This window comes from Oncorhynchus clarkii, chromosome 14, assembly GCF_045791955.1.
Source record: "Oncorhynchus clarkii lewisi isolate Uvic-CL-2024 chromosome 14, UVic_Ocla_1.0, whole genome shotgun sequence".
In the NCBI taxonomy this organism is placed as follows: Eukaryota; Metazoa; Chordata; class Actinopteri; order Salmoniformes; family Salmonidae; genus Oncorhynchus; species Oncorhynchus clarkii.
Window position 1 is genome coordinate 15,664,595 of NC_092160.1, and position 22,516 is coordinate 15,687,110.

The following is a 22,516-nucleotide window of genomic DNA, read 5'->3' on the forward strand; positions in this document are numbered from 1 at the left end:
ATATGGTACTGAGACTGACTGACCCTGGATATAGCTTACCTACTTCTTATTTCTCGTGTGTTTTTGTTCTACCTTATGTTTCTTTTTTGTATTACATAGTTATATAGTTATTGATTGTTGGGTTTAGAGCTTGCAAGAAAGGCACGTTAATGTACTTGTGCACCCCCCCCTCCTTCCCCTCACCTCTCTCTCCACCCTCCCTCTCCTCTTCCCCCTCCAGCTCTAAACAGTTATCTGTAAATCTCCACAGCTAAGTCTACAGACAGGCATTCACCACCGAGGAAAACAGAGCGAGAGAGAGAGCCGTGCAGGCACGTGCCCATTCATCACAGAAGAAAACAGAGAGAGCCAGGCACGCACGTGGCCAGGCATGTTTTCATGCCTCCCTCTCTGGCTTTGTTTTATAGGTGGCCCCTAAGGGCTGAACCTAGACCTACTGTGATGGCTTGCTTCCAGATATTAATCCAAGGTCTGGATATTGTTTTTACCCCTAATAGTTAAGGGTATTACTTGGGTAAGGTAAGCTGTTCCTAGACCTATGACATTACAGTCAGCACAGTAACAGGGCTCCCGAGTGGTGCAGCGGTCTAAGGCACTGCATCTCAGTGCTAGAGGCGTCACTACAGACACCCTGGTTCGAATCCAGGCTGTATCACAACCGTCCGTGATTGGGAGTCCCATAGGGCGGCGCACAATTGGCCCAACATCGTCCGGGTTTGGCCGGTGTAGGCAGTCATTGTAAATAAGAATTTGTTCTTCACTGACTTGCCTAGTTCCATGGGACGGTTGAGCTAACGTAGGCTAATGCAATTAGCATGAGGTTGTAATGAACAAGAACATTTCCCAGGACATAAACATATCTGATATTGGCAGAAATCTTAAATTCTTGTTAATCTAACTGCACTGTCAAATTCACAGTAGCTACTACAGTGAAATAATACCATGCTATTGTTTGAGGAGTGCACAATTTTGAAGATGAAAAGTTATTAATAAACAAATTAGGCACATTTGGGCTGTCTTGATACAACATTTTGAACAGAAATGCAATGGTTCATTGCGTCAGTCTAAAAATGTGCACATACACTGCTGCCATCTAGTGGCCAAAATCCAATTTGCACCTGGGCTGGAATAATACATTATTGCCTTTCTCTTGCATTTCAAAGATGGTACACTATTTTTTTGCTTTGTATTATCATTTACCAGATCTATTGTGTTACATTATCCTACATTCCTTTCACATTTCCATAAAAACAATGTTTCCTTTCAAATGGTACCAATAATATGCATATCCTTGCTTCAGGGCCTGAGCTACAGGCAGTTAGATTTGGGTATTTCATTTTAGGCGCAAATTGAAAAAAAGTGGCGGAACTTTAATAGGTTGTCAGTGTGCCTTCTTGTGCAAGGCTGATGTCTATCTCTGACCCATATCTCCACGTATCATCTCTGGTATGGCCTTATCCCTCTTGCACTGTATCAGTGCTGCTGCTGCACTAAAACACACACAAATATGTGCACAACACGCATACACCCCCCCACACACACGCCACAGCTGTGATTCTTCTACCTTCAAAGTCAAATCCATATACTGCATATCCCATATTCCATGACATTAATAAATAAATTCCCACCCGTGATAAATTATGTGCTTTTCAGGCAAACAACAATCGATACTGTATAGTATGCGCTCGGGGGAACTATCAGCATTCCACCGTTCGTTCATGGTAGAAAATGACCTTATAAATGAGTCATGGGACTCCTTCTATATTTATAAAACAGCCCATCGATCCCACCCAGATAGTGCGGTCACACCTTCTGACTCTTCTCTACCCCTCCCACTTCCTCTCTCCCTTTCCCTTGCTTCTCCTCCCACTGCGAGACTCAACCAGTCTGCATGGCTTACCTGGTCTATGGATGCTATACAATATTTCTCACTTTGTTTTCTTTCATCCCCTCTCTCGCTTCTTCTCAGTATTTTATTTTCTCGCTCCTCCCGTTTCCTGTCTTCTAACCACCACTGTCTGCCTGGGCTCCCGAGTGGTGCAGCGGTCTAAGGCACCTCAGAGCAAGAGGTGTCACTACAGTCCCTGGTTCGAATCCAGGCTGTATCATATCCGGCTTTGATTGGGAATCCCATAGGGCGGCGCACAATTGGCCCAGTGTCGTCCGGGTTTGGGTGGGGTAGGCCATCATTGTAAATAAGAATTTGTTCCTAACTGACTTGGCTAGTTAAATAAAGGTTATACATTCCCAACGATCAGGTACTCAGTGCTATAGTGATTCTACACCAGCTCCCGCCCCCTCTCATTCTTTCTTCACTAGAATCTTTCTTTATCGTCTCATTCATGCAGGCTTTTCAACGCTAGCGTGAATTAGCTCAGGGTATCCCCTGGGGTGGGGTGACGCTAAGGTGACGTGCAAAACAGCTCTAGGCTAGCCGTCAGCTACTGTCAATCACTCACTCATACAGGAGACTCATTCAAGTATCTGGTTATATTGGATGTTGTTTTTAGACAAGCTTCATGGAAAAAGTTGTGATCAAAAGGTCAGAAAGTCTGACTTTACTCATACAACTTTACATTGTGGCCAAAATAAGCTGAGACAGACAGTGATGTAGCAATGACAGAGAGTGAGTAGGAAGAAACATGTGAAGCGAAGGAGAGAAAGAGACAGCTGTGACAAAATATGTTTGTGTGCCCGTGTTGGCCCACGTGTGTGTGTGTGTGTGTGTGTGTGTGTGTGTGTGTGTGTATCTGTGAGTGTTGCAGTGTGACAGTACACCGGCCATACCCAAGCCTGCTGGCTGTGTTGGTGTTTGGCTGTGATTGTGGCTGAGATCCAGCACGCAGGAGTCAGTCTCCATGTCCTTCAGTCAGGACAGCCACACTGTCTGTCCCCTCTACTGTCCCCTGCAGCCACAAACAACAAACTGCCAGCAAACACACTGCACTATGACTGCTATATGCCCCCCCCCCACCACTCCCTATCAAATGACACTTGGCAGGCAATATAATGCCATACACCCACCAACACAGCAGGTTAGCTGGCTATAACACCATATAACAAGAGCTAAATGCTAGCTTCAACACCAACACAGCAGGCTAGCTGGCAAGAACACCATATAACAAGAGCGAAATGCTAAAACTTCAACACAGCAGGCTAGCTGGCTATAAGAACCATATAAAAAGAGCTAAATGCTAACTTCACCACCAATACAGCAGGCTAGCTGGCTATAAGACCATATAACAAGAGCCATACAAACAAGCCAGATGAATAGGGTGTATAAACAATGAATCCATATAAATAGGCCAAGCCATACATACCCATAAGAATATGACTACCTGTTCATGCATAAGCCATATGGATAATAACCCATATGAATACATCTAGACATTGTCCTCCATGGATTTGTTTTATATGAGTCAAATCAAAACCCATATACAAGCCATACATAGTCCTTAAGCCATATAACAATTCCAAGCCATACAATTAATACATTTTAATTTGATGTTTTGTTGTCACATACACTGGATAGGTGCAGTGAAATTTGTTGTTTTACAGGGTCAGCCATAATAGTATGGCGCCGCTGGAGCAAATTAACAGTTAAGTGCCTTAACCGTATAAACAACCCATTTGAATGACACTATGTGACCTCACCTTCGTGGCCCATCTTGACGGTGTCCTCCTTGGAGTTGTTGTTGTAGATGAGCACGGCGGAGGCGTTGAAGGCCGAGGCCTTGAGGATCTTCTCCTTGAAGGTGCAGTTGCCACGCTGCAGCAGGGCCACCCAGTGCCCCGTCCGGGGAGGCACCACGAAACGAGTGTGGGGGTCGCAGCCCTGGCGGTCCACCACTGGAGAGGGGGAGGGGTGAAGGGTTAGGAACCATACCAGGCTGTATAAAATGGTGAGTGGTGTCAGTGTATTTGAAGGGATGCTGATAAACTACTTATAACTCTAAAAACAAACTGTTTTTTTTTTGCCCTTTAACAAATCCACAATCAGGAAATCCAGTGGCTTATAATGGGTCACTACAGCAAAACAAATCACAACATCAAAGCTAAGTACTGCATGGAGTGACTGCCGAGAAGACAAAAGAAAAAAGGGTTACACATTAAGCAGAAAGCATGAGCCGTTTACAAAATGGGCAATTCTTCAGTAGTTACCGGTCACTCAGGTCAATGTTGTGTAGGGTTGCACATTTTGGGGAATATTCAGGGAGGTGGAAATTTTCAGTGGGAATTAACGGAAATATGCAAATTAATATTAATACCATTTAAATGTAGATGTTTTTTTGCATTGGATATATTTACCATATTACAGTGGTGCAAAAAAGTATTTAGTCAGCCACCAATTGTGCAAGTTCGCCCACTTAAAAAGATGAGGCCTGTAATTTTCATCATAGGTACACTTCAACTATGACAGACAAAATGAGAAAAAAATTCCAGAAAATCACATTGTAGGGGGATTTTTAATGAATTTATTTTCAAATTATGGTGGAAAATAAAATAATCCTTCCTATAGAAATGTTTAAAAAACAATTTAATTACGAATTGAACTTTAAATGAGTTGACTCTTCACATGGGATGATTTCACTGAACAACAAAAGGGAATATTGAATGATCCATCGAATCTCCCCAAAACGTTTTCAGCATACATTTTCAGTTCATCTGTAAAATGATAGTTTAGAAACTAATGCTTTGGTTGTCTTCCTCTCATGCTTCCATGTCTTCTCCCTGGACCTACTCAATGTCCACCTCTTGAACAGCCCTCATTTTCACTGTCACGTTCCAACCTCGTTGAGAATGGCTCGTTGTCAGGTTCAAAAAGCCTCAAATTTGCCCGGATGGCCACCAATTTTTCAACCCTTGTATTGGTCAACCTGATGCGTGCTTTGGTGTGTATGTGTGTGTGTTCCCAAACAAGGACTAGTTGCGCTCTGAGGCGGCTGATGTTGGTGGGATTTGGGTGCTTAGAAGTGTACTTCGCCAGACTGCCAAGAACCTTGCCCTCATTCAGGCCAAGTTGGCGAGACACGTTAGTGATAACACCCATAGGCCTTGTTGATCTCTGCACCATTGAGTAAACAAAAGGAGGACCATGAGCTGTTGCTATCGATAAGGCGTCGGATTCCTAATTTTCACCTCGAATAGAAGTATAGGGACTTTCAGAGGTTTCTTGTTGTGAGCATTGAGGGAACTTTATGCACTTGGCCAGATGATTCTGCATCTTTGTTGCATTCTTCACATATGATTTGGCACAGCATTTGCAAATGTACACAGCTTTTTCTACATTAGCAGCAGGGAAATGTATCCACACATCAGATAGTGCCCGTGGCATTTTCCTGTAAAGATTATATTTTTTTTGTAAAAAACAAAAAACAAATACAATTCCATGTAGAGATAAATAGTTAAGCAGTTAGATTAAACAACTCCTTTGTAAGATGAATGTTTTAAAAAGGAAAGGTGTGGTAACAGGTGAATTAATACTCAGTTTTGTATTTATTATGGATCCCCATTAGCTGCAGCCAAAGCAGCAGCTTCTCTTCCTGGGGTCCAGCAAAATTAAGGCAGTTTATTCAATTTTAAAAATATTACAATACATTCACAATACACTGTGTGCCCTCAGGCCCCTACTCCACCATTTCCACATATCTACAGTACTAAATCCATGTGTATGTATAGTGCGTATGTTTAAAATCAATTTTAAAAAAACTGAATGATGCGCATGTGCCCGTACCACCACCAAATTAAATGATGACAATGCTGGTGACAATGCTACGGGCTATTATCAGCACAAAATATCATCCCAAAGAGCTGGCCTTACATTCCAAGCATAAAACATCAGCAACCCACTCCCCATCTTTCATTGTTTATGTGACATAGGCATGCTCCGATTGATGCCATTGCCTAAAGATGCACACCATTTAAGCAGAGGCCCAGCGGTTCTACTGTTAATAGCAGAGACCCAGCCCACAGAGGGCTGATAGAGGCTGGGCTGATACAATACAAGGTCAAAAACATTGATTGTGTTTTAGAAAGGCAGGGAAGGAGAAGCGAGTGTTTCTGCTTGTTTCAGCGTCCTTTCTTGTTCCCGTAAACACTCAAATCAGCGCTGATGGATCCATGCATTAAAATACTGTAAGGTGAGCTTGTGTGAGTGAGGGGGTGTGTGTGTGTGTGTGTACTAGGGAGTGGTGATTGATAGTTTTATTCTGTGAGTGAGGGTGTGTGTACTAGGGAGTGGTGATTGATAGTGTATTCTCTGAGTGAGGTTGTGTGTACTAGGGACTGGTGATTGATAGTGTATTCTGTGAGTGAGGTTGTGTGTGTGTGTGTGTGTGTGTGTTTTTTTTTACCCCCCTTTCCCTCTGGTGCATGGTGGCGGCATGGTCCGTATCCTGTAGGTTCACCTTCCATGGACACACACTCAGAGACAGACAGTGCAATATTCATCAGGCTGCAGTGTCAACACTAGGGAGCAGATTCTCACTGTCCCCGTAGGATTTACTCTACATGTGTGAGTGGCTCATTGAGTCAGTCCTGGCATATGTCTATATCTGTGTGTGTGTGTGTGTGTGTGTGTGTGCATGTATTATAGTTGAGCGCATAATGAGCAGTTTGTTTAAAAATCAGAGAATTTAAGAGAGACAACACAGAGCGCACTCTATCACGTACGTAACGTTATCATTAACTAAACAAATTCACTAAATTAATCATACACAGGCCATCAAGACTTAACACACATGCACAAAACTAGCAACCCAAATGTGCCCCAAAACACAAAAGATGTGCATACTTCATACACAGCCTGGTAAAACGTGAGCAGCAGGTCAATAGCTCTTAGGAGAGACAAAAGGTTGAGCGGTACAGTACTTGACTGTTCACTGTAAAAAGGCCGCAGTCAGGATGACTTCTATTGACTTCACTCAATGCCATGAGAACCATGCCTGACGTTCATTTTAGCCTAATGAACAGGCACTCATTCAGGAAGGATGATTTAACGTGGCAATCTGCAGTTCAAACAATAGCAAGTGCCACCCTGCCATTGATTTGGTAAAGAGCTGAGGGATGGGGCAATGTAACCTCAAACACAGACAGAGCTATGGATACAAGGACTGACTATCTACGATCTAACAATTCAAGTTAGAGGCTATACAGTGTTTATTTACAAACAAATGAGTAAAATATATTCTTCAAAAATCAATGGGTATACAGTGGGGCAAAAAAGTATTTAGTCAGCCAGCAATTGTGCAAGTTCTCCCACTATAAAAAGATGAGGCCTGTCATTTTCATCATAGGTACACTTCAACTATGACAGACAAAATGAGAAAAAATAATATCCAGAACATCACATTGTAGGATTTTTAATGAATTTATTTGCAAATTATGGTGGAAAATAGGTTTTTGGTCACCTACAAACAAGCAAGATTTCTGGCTCTCACAGACCTGTAACTTTTTCTTTAAGAGGCTCCCCCTAGCAGCAGCAGGGGTAGCAGTAGTAGCAGCAGTAGTAGGGGTAGTAGTAGTAGTAGCAGCAGCAGGGGTAGCAGTAGCAGCGGTAGTAGTAGTAGGAGCAGCAGTAGTAGTAGTAGTAGTAGTAGCAGGGGTAGCAGGTGCAGCGGTAGTAGGAGCAGCAGTAGTAGTAGTAGTAGCAGGTGCAGCGGTAGTAGTAGTAGTAGCGGTAGTAGTAGTAGTAGCAGCAGCAGGGGTAGCAGTATCAGCAGTAGTAGCAGGGGTGGCAGTAGCAGCAGTAGTAGTAGCAGTAGGGGTAGCAGTAGCAGGGGTAGCAGTAGTAGTAGCAGTAGTAGTAGTAGTAGCAGCAGTAGTAGCAGCAGTAGTAGCAGCAGCAGCAGGGGTAGCAGTAGTAGTAGTAGCGGTGGCAGTGGTAGTAGCAGCGGTAGTAGTCGTAGAAGGGGTAGCAGTAGCAGTGGTAGTAGCGGTAGTAGCAGGGGTAGCAGTACCAGGGGTAGCAGTGGTAGTAGCGGTAGTAGTAGGGGTAGCAGTAGCAGCGGTAGTAGTAGCAGTAGTTGTAGCAGCGGTAGTAGTAGCAGTAGTTGTAGCAGTAGTAGTAGGGGTAGCAGTAGTAGTAGTAGCAGGGGTAGTAGTAGCAGTAGTTGTAGCAGGGGTAGCAGTAGTAGTAGGGGTAGCAGTAGCAGCGGTAGTAGTAGTAGTAGGGGTAGCAGTACCAGGGGTAGCAGTGGTAGTAGCGGTAGTAGTAGGGGTAGCAGTAGCAGCGGTAGTAGTAGCAGTAGTTGTAGCAGGGGTAGCAGTAGTAGTAGTAGTAGCAGTAGTTGTAGCAGGGGTAGCAGTAGTAGTAGTAGTAGCAGCAGGGGTAGCAGTAGCAGCGGTAGTAGTAGTAGTAGGGGTAGCAGTACCAGGGGTAGCAGTGGTAGTAGCGGTAGTAGTAGGGGTAGCAGTAGCAGCGGTAGTAGTAGCAGTAGTTGTAGCAGGGGTAGCAGTAGTAGTAGGGGTAGCAGTAGTAGTAGCAGTAGTTGTAGCAGGGGTAGCAGTAGTAGTAGTAGTAGCAGCAGGGGTAGCAGTAGCAGCGGTAGTAGTAGTAGTAGGGGTAGCAGTAGCAGCGGTAGTAGTAGCAGTAGTAGTAGCAGGGGTAGCAGTAGTCGCAACCCTTCCAGGGAAAAATGACTTTACCACATTGAACAGTTTTTCCTCAGCGCTCTAATCATTTGCACATATTGATTGGGCCGGGTTTTAGCAAAATGTGATATTTTTAAGCTACATTTGATGGTTTTAGCTGCATTTGATGGTTTTGGCGCTTAGTAGTGACAATCAAGGTCTGTCTTTGAGGAATTGGCAGTTGGGGCATGCGCACAGGACAAGCACAGACCCACCCACCCACAATGCTCCATACTGTATCAATGTCAGGGCTGACATTAGATGGCTAAGCCACCCTGACTGTGAAAATGATGAAGTTGGCCTACTGTTCAAAGAGATGGAGGGAGCACAGTATTCCATCCCATATGAAGTGATGGGATCAAATCAAAAGCTTGCATTATACCCCAGAAAAGTTGCAAGTAAATCACTATGTGTACACGACACATACACACAATATGACAAGCACAGAGCATAATGATGATTACCCAGAGTGCCTGAGGGTGAATGGTATCCCAGATGCCTACGCTGCCATCAATACTCATTAAATGGGTAGACAGTAATTAAGGGTCACAGAGTTTGTTTTAATCATCATTGGCATTCTAAATTTGGGACATTGGCTATAATGGAAAGATGTGAATTGAACACCCACAGGCACTCTGGGTAATCAATGAGCAGAGTATTGCTGCTTGAAATTATGAAGTACTCTTTATTCTTTTCACCCGAGGAAAGTTAATATGAAATGAGTTGACCAACATTTGAACTGGTAAGCCAATTGGCAATCAACTTACTAATAAGCTGACTCCGTAGATATTCAACAACTGGAGGTGTGGCCTTGTTCTCAGGCTTAAAAACCCTACATGCATGTATGGTAATGTCTCAGCGGAAACAATAGAGCATTTGCACTAGCCCTTATCGCAAAGGGCCTTGAAAAACACAGACTGGAAACCACCATTTATAGTGCACGTCACTACAAAGACAATGCTGAAGTTTTCAACAGGGTCATTTTCATTCCTACTAATATCTGAGCATTACTCTGCAATTCAGAATGTTGTTCCTGGAGCGCTTTCTTGGGTGAGATATTAAATCAGATGAAGAGTTGTGTGGGGTGACTCAGAGCAATGTTGCACTACGCAGTTGGTGGAACAACAGGAAGCTTGAATCTGACCCGATAACACAGGAAAACTGCTGCTGGTATCGTGACGAGAATCAACAACACATTACATGGTGCCAACCGTTTGCGAGATGTTGGTGGGGTTTGATGTCACGAAAGCACCTGTTCCTCTTTGACATCTAACTTCTATTTGCTCGGCATGATGGCGTATATACAGCGAGAGCGGCGTTTAGAGGAAGGACACCTGTGTACTGAACATCACAGCATTGCAAAGCTAACCTCAAAGTGAAACTGTCAAAACATGGGATGTTGTGAAATGCAGTGGTGTTAAACTGAAACCTAGTCTAGCGTTTTGCAGAAGTATCTCAACAGCCATTTCAGAGGTGTCTTAAGTATGCCCAAGCACAAATCACCATATCTGTTGTTTTAGTCCTGCCCGAATCTGCCATGTTACTTTTTCAGCAAACTCCTAGCTCCTCTGATAATACGTATACCGTGTGAATCGTCATCCCTGTGATAATACGTATACTGTGTGAATCGTCATCCCTGTGTTTTGAGGGATATTACAGAGTTTAAAACAGGTGCTGCATCCAGTTTGGGTAAGAAAATGGGAACAAATTGATGCTTAAAACAAAGTGCTATGCATGTAGCCTGCAGATGAAGGATCCGTTTTGTCATATCAACTTGCCATACTTCTCTTTTAAAAGAGGTATTGACATGCATTATTATTTTGACTTCTTCCAATCTGAAGAAAGGAGCCTCCAGGCTTCCGTCATAATTTTGAATGAGGGAAAACAAATAATTACAAGGACAGTTTGGGAAAACTCATCCCATCCCAATCGATCACTGCAAAACGGACATGCTGGTGTAATGATCACATAACGAACGTTCTATAGTAATCCTAGTCTTGTATGAATAGGGCTATTAGTGAACATACTATATCTTTACCAGATTAGTTTTTCAACCAAGAAAGCTCTAAAACTGATGTGGGTGGGGGCCATAAAAAGTGCCACAGTGGCTCTGCGTGCCCACATCCATACAGAGCCCATCTCGCGACCTCAAACTGACATTTATTTTCTCTATGTTGTCGAGTTCATTTCCTGCAATTTGACACATTTTTAGTCGCGTACGAATAGGGCTATTAGTGAACATACTGTATCTTTACCAGAAGAGTTTTTCAACCAAGAAAGCTCAAACTTTGATGTAATACAGTGTTTCCCAACTCCAGTGCTTGAGTACCCCCAACAACTCCAACAAAAATGTGTGCTGTTGGGAGGTACTCGAGGACTGGTGCTGGGAAACATATTACATGAGCTCACCCGACTCACCTGGTTCACACAGGGAGCCTGCAAGACCGCTCTGAGGTAACAATCTCACACAGGAATTCTATAGACGCCCTCTTAAGGACAGGGTCAAGGGAAGGTTATTATAGCCTACTTATTCACTCAAATAACCTTATAATTCAAAATTCTGGATAGTAACAAAGATGCTGGTGAGTGAGTGAGTGGAATTCTGTCATGAATGTCAATCCCTCGGGCATCATCCTGTAAAAGTAAATCCATGGTTTAAAAAATAAAAATAAAGTAACAGCTCAGGGCACACCTCTCCCCAATGTGACCTACCTGTTGTGTGTATGTACTGACATGTGCAACTGATAGATGCGCACGAACGCACACACACTACATGTTCATGTTTTTAAAATGTTTTTAAAATGTACGTCAATTGTAAAGTCTTGTCTGTAATGCATTTTCCGTTATATGTCGAACCCCAGTAAGACTAGCTGTCGCCATTGGCGTTGGCTAATGGGGATCCAAATAAATCAAATAACAAAAGGCTAGCAAACGTCTGAATTGTGCAGGGCACATGGCATCCACCCTACCACAGACAACCAATTGGGACTTATTCAATATACCAACAATACCAAATGTACAGTACAGTAAAACCCCAGTAAAACTCCAGAGAGATGTCGTTATGACAGAGAGTGCCATGCTGCTGCCCTTTGTGCTCACATTCATCTTGTCTCTGTGGCTAGTCTGGTGGGGCCGAGGCCATTTAACGGCACATTTCTCTCCTTAATAAAGCGGATGGAGCGTTCTGTTCGACTCACCACCCTCCGCCAATCAAAAACGTTCCATTCGTCACCATCACTGAGGGCTTAGGAGACTGATCTCTCCCTCAATCTGCTCCAGGGCTTCCCTCACTCACATTCACCAGGCCTTAGCTAGCAGCACACAATAGAAATAATACGCTGCAGTCTAATAGCAGAACACTGGATGGAACACCACCACCAAGGTTGCCAATGGTCACCACTGACCAGAGTGTATGGTATTTACATGTTACCACCCAAATTCCTTTTGAATATTAATTGTGTGAATCAGTAGATACAGCGATACTGAGAGAAAGTTCACAAGGCATACAGTAGTACAGCTATAAGCAGGTCCTGGCTATTCTGCCGCCCAAGGTGAGACGAAAATATTGCTGCCCTGCAAAACTAAAATCTGTATTTTCCGGACGTTGATATCAGGTTCATTTTCAGTTCTGAATTAACAGAAATACATTTGAAAACATTGAGAATGCTTATTTTCTGGATGTTTAAATCAGGTTTGAATTAAATTTGAAAAGACGTCGTCATTTCTAAATCAAGGCCGGTCCAGAACAGACAAAATCTGAACCACACATAGACGTCTAAGTTTGGGTCAAATCAAGGCTGGTCCAGACCAAACCAAAAACAAATGTTCATGGAAATGCTGGTCTGGAATGCTCCAAACAAAGGCTACTGGTCTGGACAGGACAAAAAAAAAGACACCAGAAAGACATTGGTCTGTCCTTACTGGAATATAGGCCTGCAATATAATTGTATGAATGCCCATCCATGTGTTAGGCCCACCATTTGTAAAACAGGCCATTGCATTGGCTTTACTAGTCCTGATTCCTGTGACTAATCATGTTGGCTACTTAAGCTCTGAATATCAGCTACCAATATTTGTCAAATAGAATTGTATTGGTCACATGCGCCAAATGAATGTACAGGGTTAGTCGAGGTAATATGTACATGTAGGTAGGGGTAAAGTGAGTAGGCATAGATAAACAGAGTAGCAGCAGCGTACGTGAAGAGTGTGAAGGAATGTGAGTGTGTGTGTATGGTGTCAATATGCAAGTGTGTGTGTCCGTGTGTGTGTTGGAGTGTCAGTGTAGTATGTGGTTAGAGTCCAGTGAATGTACATCGAGCCTGTGCAAAACAACAGTAATAAAATAAGAGGGTCAATACAAATTGTCCAGTTAGCCATTTGATTAGCTATTCAGCAGTCTTATGGCTTGGCGTAAAAGCTATTAAGGAGCCTTTTGGTCCCAGACTTGGTGGTCCGCTACCGCTTTCCGTGAGGTAGCAGAGAGAACAAACAAACAGTCTATGACTTGGGCGGCTGGAGTCTTTGACAATTTCTTGGGCCTTCCTCTGGAGTTAACCTGAGCCTATTTGTAATGTGTTTACATTGCATGTCCCGCTAAGTATTTTCTTTTTCGCTAAGATCAGCTAGTCAAAAATGTACATATTCAAACTTGAAACCACTGATCATGACAATTTAGCCAACAGAAAGAAACTCCTGGACAGCAGTTGTGAGTAGCCTGATTGTCCATTCCATATGGTCCATTCCATATAGTCCATTTTACTCGCCTGTTTTTAGTATGTTTGTTAACATGTCAGTACATTTTTTTATTTGATTGGGTGCCATTTAGGTTAGACTATTTGATCGGAGAAACCTGCATGATGTAAAAAGTGTCTCTCTCATTACATTGTATCACCAGCCTACAGGCTACAGAAAAGGCCACAGACAGGATATGGTAGAAAGAGTATCTGCTACATGGTTTATGTTAGATGATTTTTATGACGGCACATTGGTGGAGCGCCGCAGCGATGCGTCTCTACAACAGCACCCTGGAGAGGCACGCTGGGAATGGGTAAGTGAAATATTTTGTGCCCCTGTCTAACAGAATGAGCACTGCGTATCACAAGGCAGCATCAGCGCTCACCTAAAAAGCCCATAGGCCACTGGTTGAGAGAAATTGTCATTGTTTTTGGGCAGAATTATGTGAGGTTTTGTGTGTTGTTGGAGGCGTGTCTTGGTCAGTTTAGCTCAGAAAAGGTCACCCTCTTCAATCTGACTCCTAATCCTGCCTAATGAGTAGGCCGGCCTTGGCCATCAGTTGCTGTGCACAATTTCAAGTGTGGCAGCCAGTAAGGAAACCACAAATAACTGGGCAAGCCGAACGTGGTCCTTCCTTCTTCCCAGTAGCTAGGGAGAGTTGGTCGTCCATGGCCTGGGATGAGGCTAATTAGCCAACATCCCTACAGAACCACGCATTGCCAGGGTCATTTACCACCATGTGTGCCCACTCAAGCACCTCAAATCCCTGGGCTCGGCAACTATGCAATGGAATAATAGGGTTTCCATTGACACATGGTCTTGTTGGCCAAATATTTTTTACGACAGGCCTCCATCCATCTGACAAGGCTGCTCTGTCTTAATTCTGATTGGGTGTTAGTGGGATGCGGAATGTCTTGATAGGTTGGCTAGTTTCTGGAATGATTTCTCATTGGCTGCTGAGTCAGACCTGTGGTTAGGAGAGACTAGTCGAAGTAAATGGAGCATAGGAGAGAAGAAGGATTCATCCGAGGGACTGCTCATCTTTATGGTTCGCTGAAGGGCTCAGAACAGCTTTGGTTCTGATCGTTTGATCTCCCCACCATATGTCTTCCGCCTCAGTCATACGGTTCCGCAGCCAGAGAGACAGAGAGCCATAGATGGAAAGGCAGGAAGTGCTAAATCAACTGGTTTATGTTCCAAGAGGCCCTGAATCTGGAGGAGGCTGTAAATCATGTTTTTACTTCTCTCCTGAAGTACTACCGGTACTCACACTCGGTATAATAAACTATTTTTAATTAAGGGGATATAAAAAAGGTTATGTGAGAATGTTACAAGATATTAAAAACGTTCCTAATATAAAGAGAGACCTGAATTAAACGGATACGATTGGTTTGACACCTCACCTTGAGTAATTTGACACTAACAGACCAAAGACAGAGTTCAAGGTTCAAAATATCAGCAGAGCGTAGTGTGAATTAAAATGTCCTAGGCACAACTAAGGGTCAAGGTTCAAAGGCTACAGACAAAGAAAGGTCAATGTGAAAAGAGTAGTTGTACATTATAGGTGCTCTGATTCTGCCAAGAATCCAGTCAGAGTTTGATGATGCCAGGATTTTGTTACCATTTCTATTCATGTCCTCCATAGAAGCGACAGCTGACAGCCACTGCAGCAGTATATTTGCCATTGTTATGAAGTCCTTACAATATTGGGTCCTGGTGGAGAACGTGTTACATTTCTTATAATAGCAGTCGGAAAAATTTGAGCACAGTATTTGGAAGCCAAGGGCCTGCAACACACCTAACACTAGTGACTCTGCAAAACAGGTGGATGGATTGTTGGATAGATAGAAGTGAAGGTGGGTGATCAAAGAGGCTTGATGCTGTAGTCTCATACTGAGGAACAACCTACATTAGAATAAAATGTTACACGGGCAACTTCTACCTTATGCTAAGTCATTTTGTTTCTCATTTCCTCAGTTAAACGAACACAAGTGTCAAATGGAATGCAGGTGACTGCCAAAGCAATTTTTTTTTTTCAGTCAACAGCCATGCGACATCCTTGAAATCAAATGGAATGCTGATGATAATTCCATCGAGTCAGGTACACGTGTGGTGCTAAGAGATTGATTTCTGTCATACCTATTGAATTGAAGAAAGACCAGAAACAGGGTAGTGTGCCTGCTTGCCTATGTACAGACGCAATGGAGCAAGCAGAGTAATGGACTCCTGTACAGCACTCGCAGAGTGCGGCCAGCGGGGAAACCAATTATTTCAGTCCAGTAACACCTTCAACAGAAGAACCTTATCATGACTAATATAACTTCCCCGTTGATGTGATACACAACAGGGATCTACCAAGTAACTATGGCCCAAGTCATACAAACTCAAGTCCATTTGTTACTTTGGTGATCATTAGTCCTTCCTTTGGTCATATGGTTGTTAACATACTGTTGGTGTTCCACTTTGCCTGACCGAGTTTGGGGTTGGCGGTTAGACTATCACTGGCAGGGTTGTAGCACAGGTCACACCACTCCCCCAAGGCCGAACTGCCACTACGGCACCAGCAGCAGACAAAGGAAACTAGGTGATTGGTCGTCAACCCGAGCGACACCAAAAACAAGGTAGAGTCAAGGACACAAGGCTAAATGACATTAAATCAGATTTCAACCAATTAAGTTCTTGATAAAACGTGTGGACATTACAAGAACGGGAGAATTGTAACTACTTTAGACTGCCCATACTGAAGTTTGATGATACACTTAGGACAAATCAAAAGGTGCCTTCTACCCACAACAGGGATGGCAACCGTAGTGCTGCATTTTCTGTCCACTTCAGTTTCCATAGCAACTACACACCTATCGTGTTCCATATCATCCTCCAAAGGGACGAGTAAAGCCTTTCAAAGGGTGTCCTTTTGTTCTTTGTGAACAAGCAAGACAAAGAACTGTTCAGAACAAAGTCCTTATGCCAGGAACAAAAAGGTAGAAACATTTTTAATGATGTTTACTTGCTTCCTCTCTTTCTTCCTTTCAAAGACGTAGAGGATCAGTGAAGATCGTAAAGAAAAGAAAGATAATATGTCCCCCCCCCCCCCCAATCGGTGGCATTATTGACATAGTACATCCCCATTGGCCTTTCGCTGCAATACACATGCAACACAGTCTAAGGACCAGGATGATTCAGCTAAAACGTTTAAGTTACCCACTATGTAATGTTCTACTACAGTAGCTTAGAGACCTGGTTAATGGTTGTTGGAGTAGGGGAGAAGTGGACCAAAAGAGAGTGCACAATGTTCATAGCTATAGGGTGAAATTATGCTCAGTAATGCAGTCACACACACACACACACATTTAGTTATTTAGGGGACGCTGCTGTTTAGTGTTTACAGGACAGCTGTATCCAGTCTGTTTACCACAACCAGATTAACCCGAAGGCACTCAAACAAGCAGCTTAGGGAAATGGGGCAAATATGAGTTTGCACAGCAAGGAGAGCCAAAAAGCCCATGTGAGCTTACAGGTTCAAATTTGAACAGAGAAGTTACCACTGTTTGCACATCTTGAAAAGGAGGTAGTGCTCAGTTCAGAACAAAATAGAATGTGAATGAAAATCTCCAGGAGGTAGTCCATGTCAGAGATTTATTTTAATATTCTGAGAAATTAGTTTAGCTTCGCAGAAACATTGTCTATTTCCAACCCTTGGCCCCATAACCGGGGCGGGAGGGGAAATGTGACTACTGAAGAAAGAGTGTGATAATATTGCATCGTGAAATAACAGGAAAATATTGCCTAAACAATTGGGCATTTATTAATCCAGCAGCAGTTTGGTAGAAGGCCCTTCAAAAGGGTCTTTAACGTCACAGCAGTTTGTCACCGTGTGTCATTTGGTGAGGCACTGCATTTGTCTGGTTTACTGTGTGTGTCACTAGCAGAGTCAAATAGTTCAATGTTTTTAATAGATAAAATTGCTTGACAAACTCTAACCTTGACCCCTATTCTTTTAAATGAGTGTCATAAGATGTTAGAGGTTATAAAAGGATTTTAGAAAATATAACAAAAAGGGTCTCTGTATGAAAATTATTTATCTCTCATTCACACACTGATGTTGATGATTACACAGATGCAATGTCTGGAACTTGAACATTTTATGGGAACAGGTTTCACTTAGCAGCAAAGTGTGTGCGTATGTGGGTAGTATTATTGACACCTTGAGTACAAGGCAATTCCACAATATCACTCAAATACACTAATAGAGTACAAAAAGTAATGCATGCATTAATACCATACATTTTAACATGCATGCAATGATGCATCACTGCCGGTAAAATATAGGCTACAATGGATGCGTTTACAGTCGGCCGAATTCTTATCACAGAGCTGATTGGTCAAAAGACCAATTAGTTAAAAAAAATATTTGAATTGTCTGCATGTGTATAAGCAGCAAGTGTGGCACACTTGTGCCAACCTACCTCCATGATTCGGTGCAGGTGCAATCACGATTCCTTTCGCGTCCACTTTCGGTGAATTCTGTCCGTACATGCCATCGTCCTTGGTTAGAATTTGTTTAGGATTGCCTTTTGAGTCAAGTACGGTGGCATTGACCGTAGCACTAACATGGTCTTCCTTGCTGATGGTTTTGTCGGCACGGATCGAGAGTATACATCTGGGCAGAACGAGCACCAACAAGACGACCGGGAGATAGCTGCATGGCGTTGCTGTGGTCCACCTCTTGGGCATCTTCGGAATGTCTTACTGTAATGTCCCCTTTACATCCAAGCTGTTATTCAGGGAATCGAACCACTCCAACGATTCCCCCCACACAAAAAAAATAAAAAAGACAGAGGCTCGGCGTCTTCCGTGTGGCGTCCCGTCATAAAAACATGCTGTGCTCTTCACACAGTTGTCTTATTCCAATACATGTGTAGCCTACACTTCATTTGGAACGAAGCAATACATAATCATAAAAGCGCACATTAGATCTGTAGGGAGACGAGCTGAAATAATGACATTAAATGGCTTTGGGCAGATGACAATATCCTTATGTTCTACTTTTCTTATTTGCTGTCAATTGCTTAATATTACAAGACAATCCATTTAACCTTTAATCGCATGAAAACCTAAGGAGAGCCCTTTATTTGAATATCATAGGCTCTATATTAATGTCAACTATAATGCGCATGTATATCGTTCGAGTACTTAGCAGGCTATCCCGATAACAAATACATAGCCTATGCATTAAAATTAGAAGGTTATGAAAACCCAATAGACCGTATCGAGATTTTTAATAGCCGGCACGCTGTCTGAGTGGCAATGTCTTTCTAAAATATGCTAACGTTACAGCTGTGTATTATTGCCACAAGTGAACAGCTGTCATTACTGATTTGTGTTCACAAAAGCGTGCCAATGATTGCCAGCTACCTTTGCTCGTAGCCACTAATGTTCGAATTTTTTCGCATTGATTCACAGTTTCGAAATCTATGACGCGGTACCTACCTTCTCCATTTCCTCGAACCAAAACGATATTGATACAAAACCTCTTCACTTGCTTTATTATTATGAACGTTCAGTGGCCCTTGCCATCAAAACAACGATAATGCGATTCACTCTCTGGTCTTTTCCTTCTGGATCCACACAGCGCAAGCGCAGCGCGACTTAGAAGAGGACGACAGCTGCGCTTGTAGGCCTACCATCACGCCAACGTTCTCAATATCTGAAAAGACGGCCACCTGTAGATAGCCTTACAATCACCTCACCTGTCAACATTAATGGTACCGTTATTTAATCAATTATAGCCTACTGATAAAGCGTGGTTTTTTCACAGTGTCCCTCATATCCAATTGTAGGCAGTCAATTAGGTTAAACGTTTTCAAGACATGTTCTAAACTGGTAGGCTATAGTCTTATTGATTAGAGGAACCAATATGTCACTATCCATCAGTGACAGGTTTATGCTATCAAAACCAAACTAAGCTATAAAGATCTCTTTATGTAGCCTAATCTTGTGAATTTTGAGATTGTATGACAGTGTTTTCACCAAGGCTAATTTCGGGGAAAAGGGAACAAAAGACATGACAATCATCCAGACAAGGAGCACCTGATCAAAGATTATGGATCCCCTTCACACACAGTGTGTGTGTGTGTTACACTGTTCCAATCTGAACACAAAATGGCTTCCCTTGGTGTTCCACTACTTAGTCCATTTGCCACTATATCCTCTGGTCCCGCTCTATCCATTGTTGACAGGCTCTTGTATTTTCCCACCTGTGCTGTGCTCTGGACAAAAGCCAGTCGATTTAAAACGAACAGCCAACAGTAGACTCAGGATGAAGCGGGGGAGTTTGAGATGAGTCTCTCCAGTCCTTGGCCAGTGTACAGACTTTCAGCCATTATTAAAATCATGACTAGGAGGAAGGACGTGGGAGAATGAGGGAGAGAGGGATTCTGGCAGAGGAGGATAGGAGAGGGGGACTGATGTGGAGGAGAGGGAGAGTGTGGCGGAGGAGGACAGGAGAGAGGGAGAGTGTGGTAGAGGGGGAGTCTGGCAACAGGAGAGGAGCGAGTAAATTGTCTCCCCTTAGACCAGGCAGGTGGCTACATTGAGGGATCGGCTTACCTTTGGCAAGAAGAGAGCCCGCGGCCACCCGGGGCTCAGTGACAAGCTAATTGATACATGTCGCTCGGGCTTGCTCCTGTCACTAAATCCGTGCGGCACTGGAGAGACCTGCTTAGGTGGAAAATGACTGAATGATATAAGATCTGATTCTCAATGGAGTCGTGCAGTAAATATCAGAGAGGTGCAGTACAGACATTAGAGAGACGTCTGGGTTGCTGTTACAGTACATCAAACCTGGATACTGTTATGGATGGCTGGATGTCTGTGAACTAAATCACCGAAGCTTTGGTGGGCGTTTGAAGTTACAGTACATTAGGAACGATGGGCTGTTTAACTACAGCATCTTCGAGATGTCACTCCTGATATGACAGAAAAACTAAGGGGGCGACATGCTGTCTTCTTTAATTGAAGTAAATAAAGGTGTCAGAGCTGTCTCTGATATACAATATCTGTTTTTGCCTAAGAAACATTGATTGTGCCTGTCATTTGTTTTTATGTAGGTATTCTTTCGCTTCCTCTGCCCTCTTATCAGTAGTGGAATTAGGTTTGAGATGTCCTATATTAATACATACCACTGTTGCTGTCTTGCTGACGTTCTGATGAATCAGAGACTGCGTGCAGGGCCTACAGGCAACGGAGTATTTTCCAAATTCCACCCACATATTTTCTCAGCTCAAGAAAACAGTTGCGCTTTATACTTTTGTTTGTCAAGACTGACCTCTGGTGGTTGAAGTAGGTAATAGGGAACAGTCTGGAAAATGCCAAACAGAACTCCACAACATTTTGTGTCTTGTAATTTCCTGTTTATTTTAATTAAATACGGACCAACACTACTCTATTAGGCAAAAGTGACTTCTAAGAAATGAATACTTTTGTTAAAAAAATCAAATCCATTCTCCATTCTCGTCTGTAGACTATTAAAACAATGAACTAGGTCAAATGAACTACAATGTAGTTCTGTCCAGTTTGCATGTGGGCAGTTCTATGTAAAAAGCCCCATTAACATTAACGTGAAGTTCATAGAAGCACAACACATTTGTGTCAAATGAAAGATAAGGGTCTATATTTGGTGAGAAAATAAGAGATATACACTGGGGTCCAAAATTATTAACACCCTTGTTAAATATAACCACTAATGTCTGTATAAAGTAAATTCTTCAAATAGTGAGTTATATTGTATGCTAAAAACAGGGGAAATTATATTAGGTTATACTAATACAGACCAACATGAAAGATATTTTGTTTAACAAATACACACTTTTTTTTTCAAAAGGTAGGGGCCAAACTTACTGACACCACTACAGATTCTTAAAAATAAAGTAAGTTTAGTATTTGGTCCCATATTCCTAGTCTGCAGTGACTAAATCAAGCTTGTGACTCTACAAACTTTTTGGGTGCATTTGCAGTTCATTTTGGTTGTGTTTCAGATTATTTTGTGCCCAATGTAAATAAATGGTAAATAATGTATTGTGTCATTTTGGTGTCACTTTTATTGTAAAATAAGAATAGAATATGTTTCGAAACACTTCTACATTATGCTACCATTATTACTGATAACCATGAATGAATCACGAATAATGATGAGTGACAACGCTGCAGAGAGTCAAATATCATAACCCCAAGACATGCTAACATTCCCTGTCATTGTAATGGTGAGGTAAGCATGTCTTGGGAGTATGATATTTGTGCCTTTGTAACGTTGTATTGGTCAATCAGTAGTTTTTGTTTGGTACTTTTAAAGTGTCTCAGCGTCATTCTGTTACCATGGAATTGACCGTGTGTGAGCTATGATCAAAGTCCAACCACACAACTGTCGTATGGTTAGGTATGGTATGGTTTGTTATGGTTTGCTATGGTATGGTTTGGAATGGTTCGGTATGTGTGCAGATTAAGGACTAACTGCACAAATATGTTCAGTTGGTGCCACAATCCTAAGGAGGAGCAATAAACGAAGCTATGTAAACAATAATCCAGGTCTCACATGAAAGCAATAGTTGGATATTTCTCCATTCTGTCTTTGGGTGGAAAGCACATCCTCTATGCCCAGTGCATGATTATTGACATACTGTAAGCTTATTCCGAAGAACGACAGGAATGTCTTTCTTCTGGCATCAACACCTGAGGGGCTTTTTGTGGGTTGTGTTTTAAATGGTGTCTGAAGATGCACTACTGAGTCCAGTATGGATTAAAAAAAGATTGCTAAAAGGGAGAGGATTAGGAGTGTGTCGGCGTTACTTAGGACAGGATATTTCAATGACCGTCATTGCATGGAGCTCTTGAACACAATGACACTTACCTATGAAGTATGTGTTTGTGTGTTTTTTAATGTGTTTGTGTGTGACTGCCACTGTAGAGACAGTCACTGCAATACAAGTGGACTTGGTAAGAAAAGAACCAGCTCTACACCGCCACTTCAGATTCAAATTCCAGACTGCATCTCCTTTCATCAAGTGGATTTGGATAAGAGTACTCACACAACTCCAGTCCGAGGCTAAAATATATTACTGAGCAGGTGGTAATAGGAGGAGAGGCTGTGTAACAC

General features: G+C 42.7%; 1 protein-coding gene across 10 annotated transcripts in view; it reads right to left on the reverse strand.

The window, feature by feature from the left end:
• LOC139366348 (E3 ubiquitin-protein ligase RNF130-like) overlaps positions 1-18,993 on the reverse strand; it is a 59,855-nt gene extending 40,862 nt beyond the window's left edge. For 2 of the 10 annotated variants that reach the window (XM_071103729.1, XM_071103724.1), the window contains exons 1-3: positions 18,856-18,985; positions 17,832-18,288; positions 3,655-3,849 (exon numbers count right to left, since the gene is read on the reverse strand). In XM_071103729.1, coding sequence (XP_070959830.1) covers positions 3,655-3,849; positions 17,832-18,099 — 463 coding nt within the window. In that variant the 5' untranslated portion in view covers positions 18,100-18,288; positions 18,856-18,985. Of the gene's footprint in view, positions 1-3,654; positions 3,850-17,831 lie in introns of all 10 variants that reach the window. The other 8 variants (XM_071103727.1, XM_071103720.1, XM_071103728.1 and 5 more) reach the window with 7 other exon arrangements.
• Between the last annotated feature and the right edge of the window lie 3,523 nt (positions 18,994-22,516).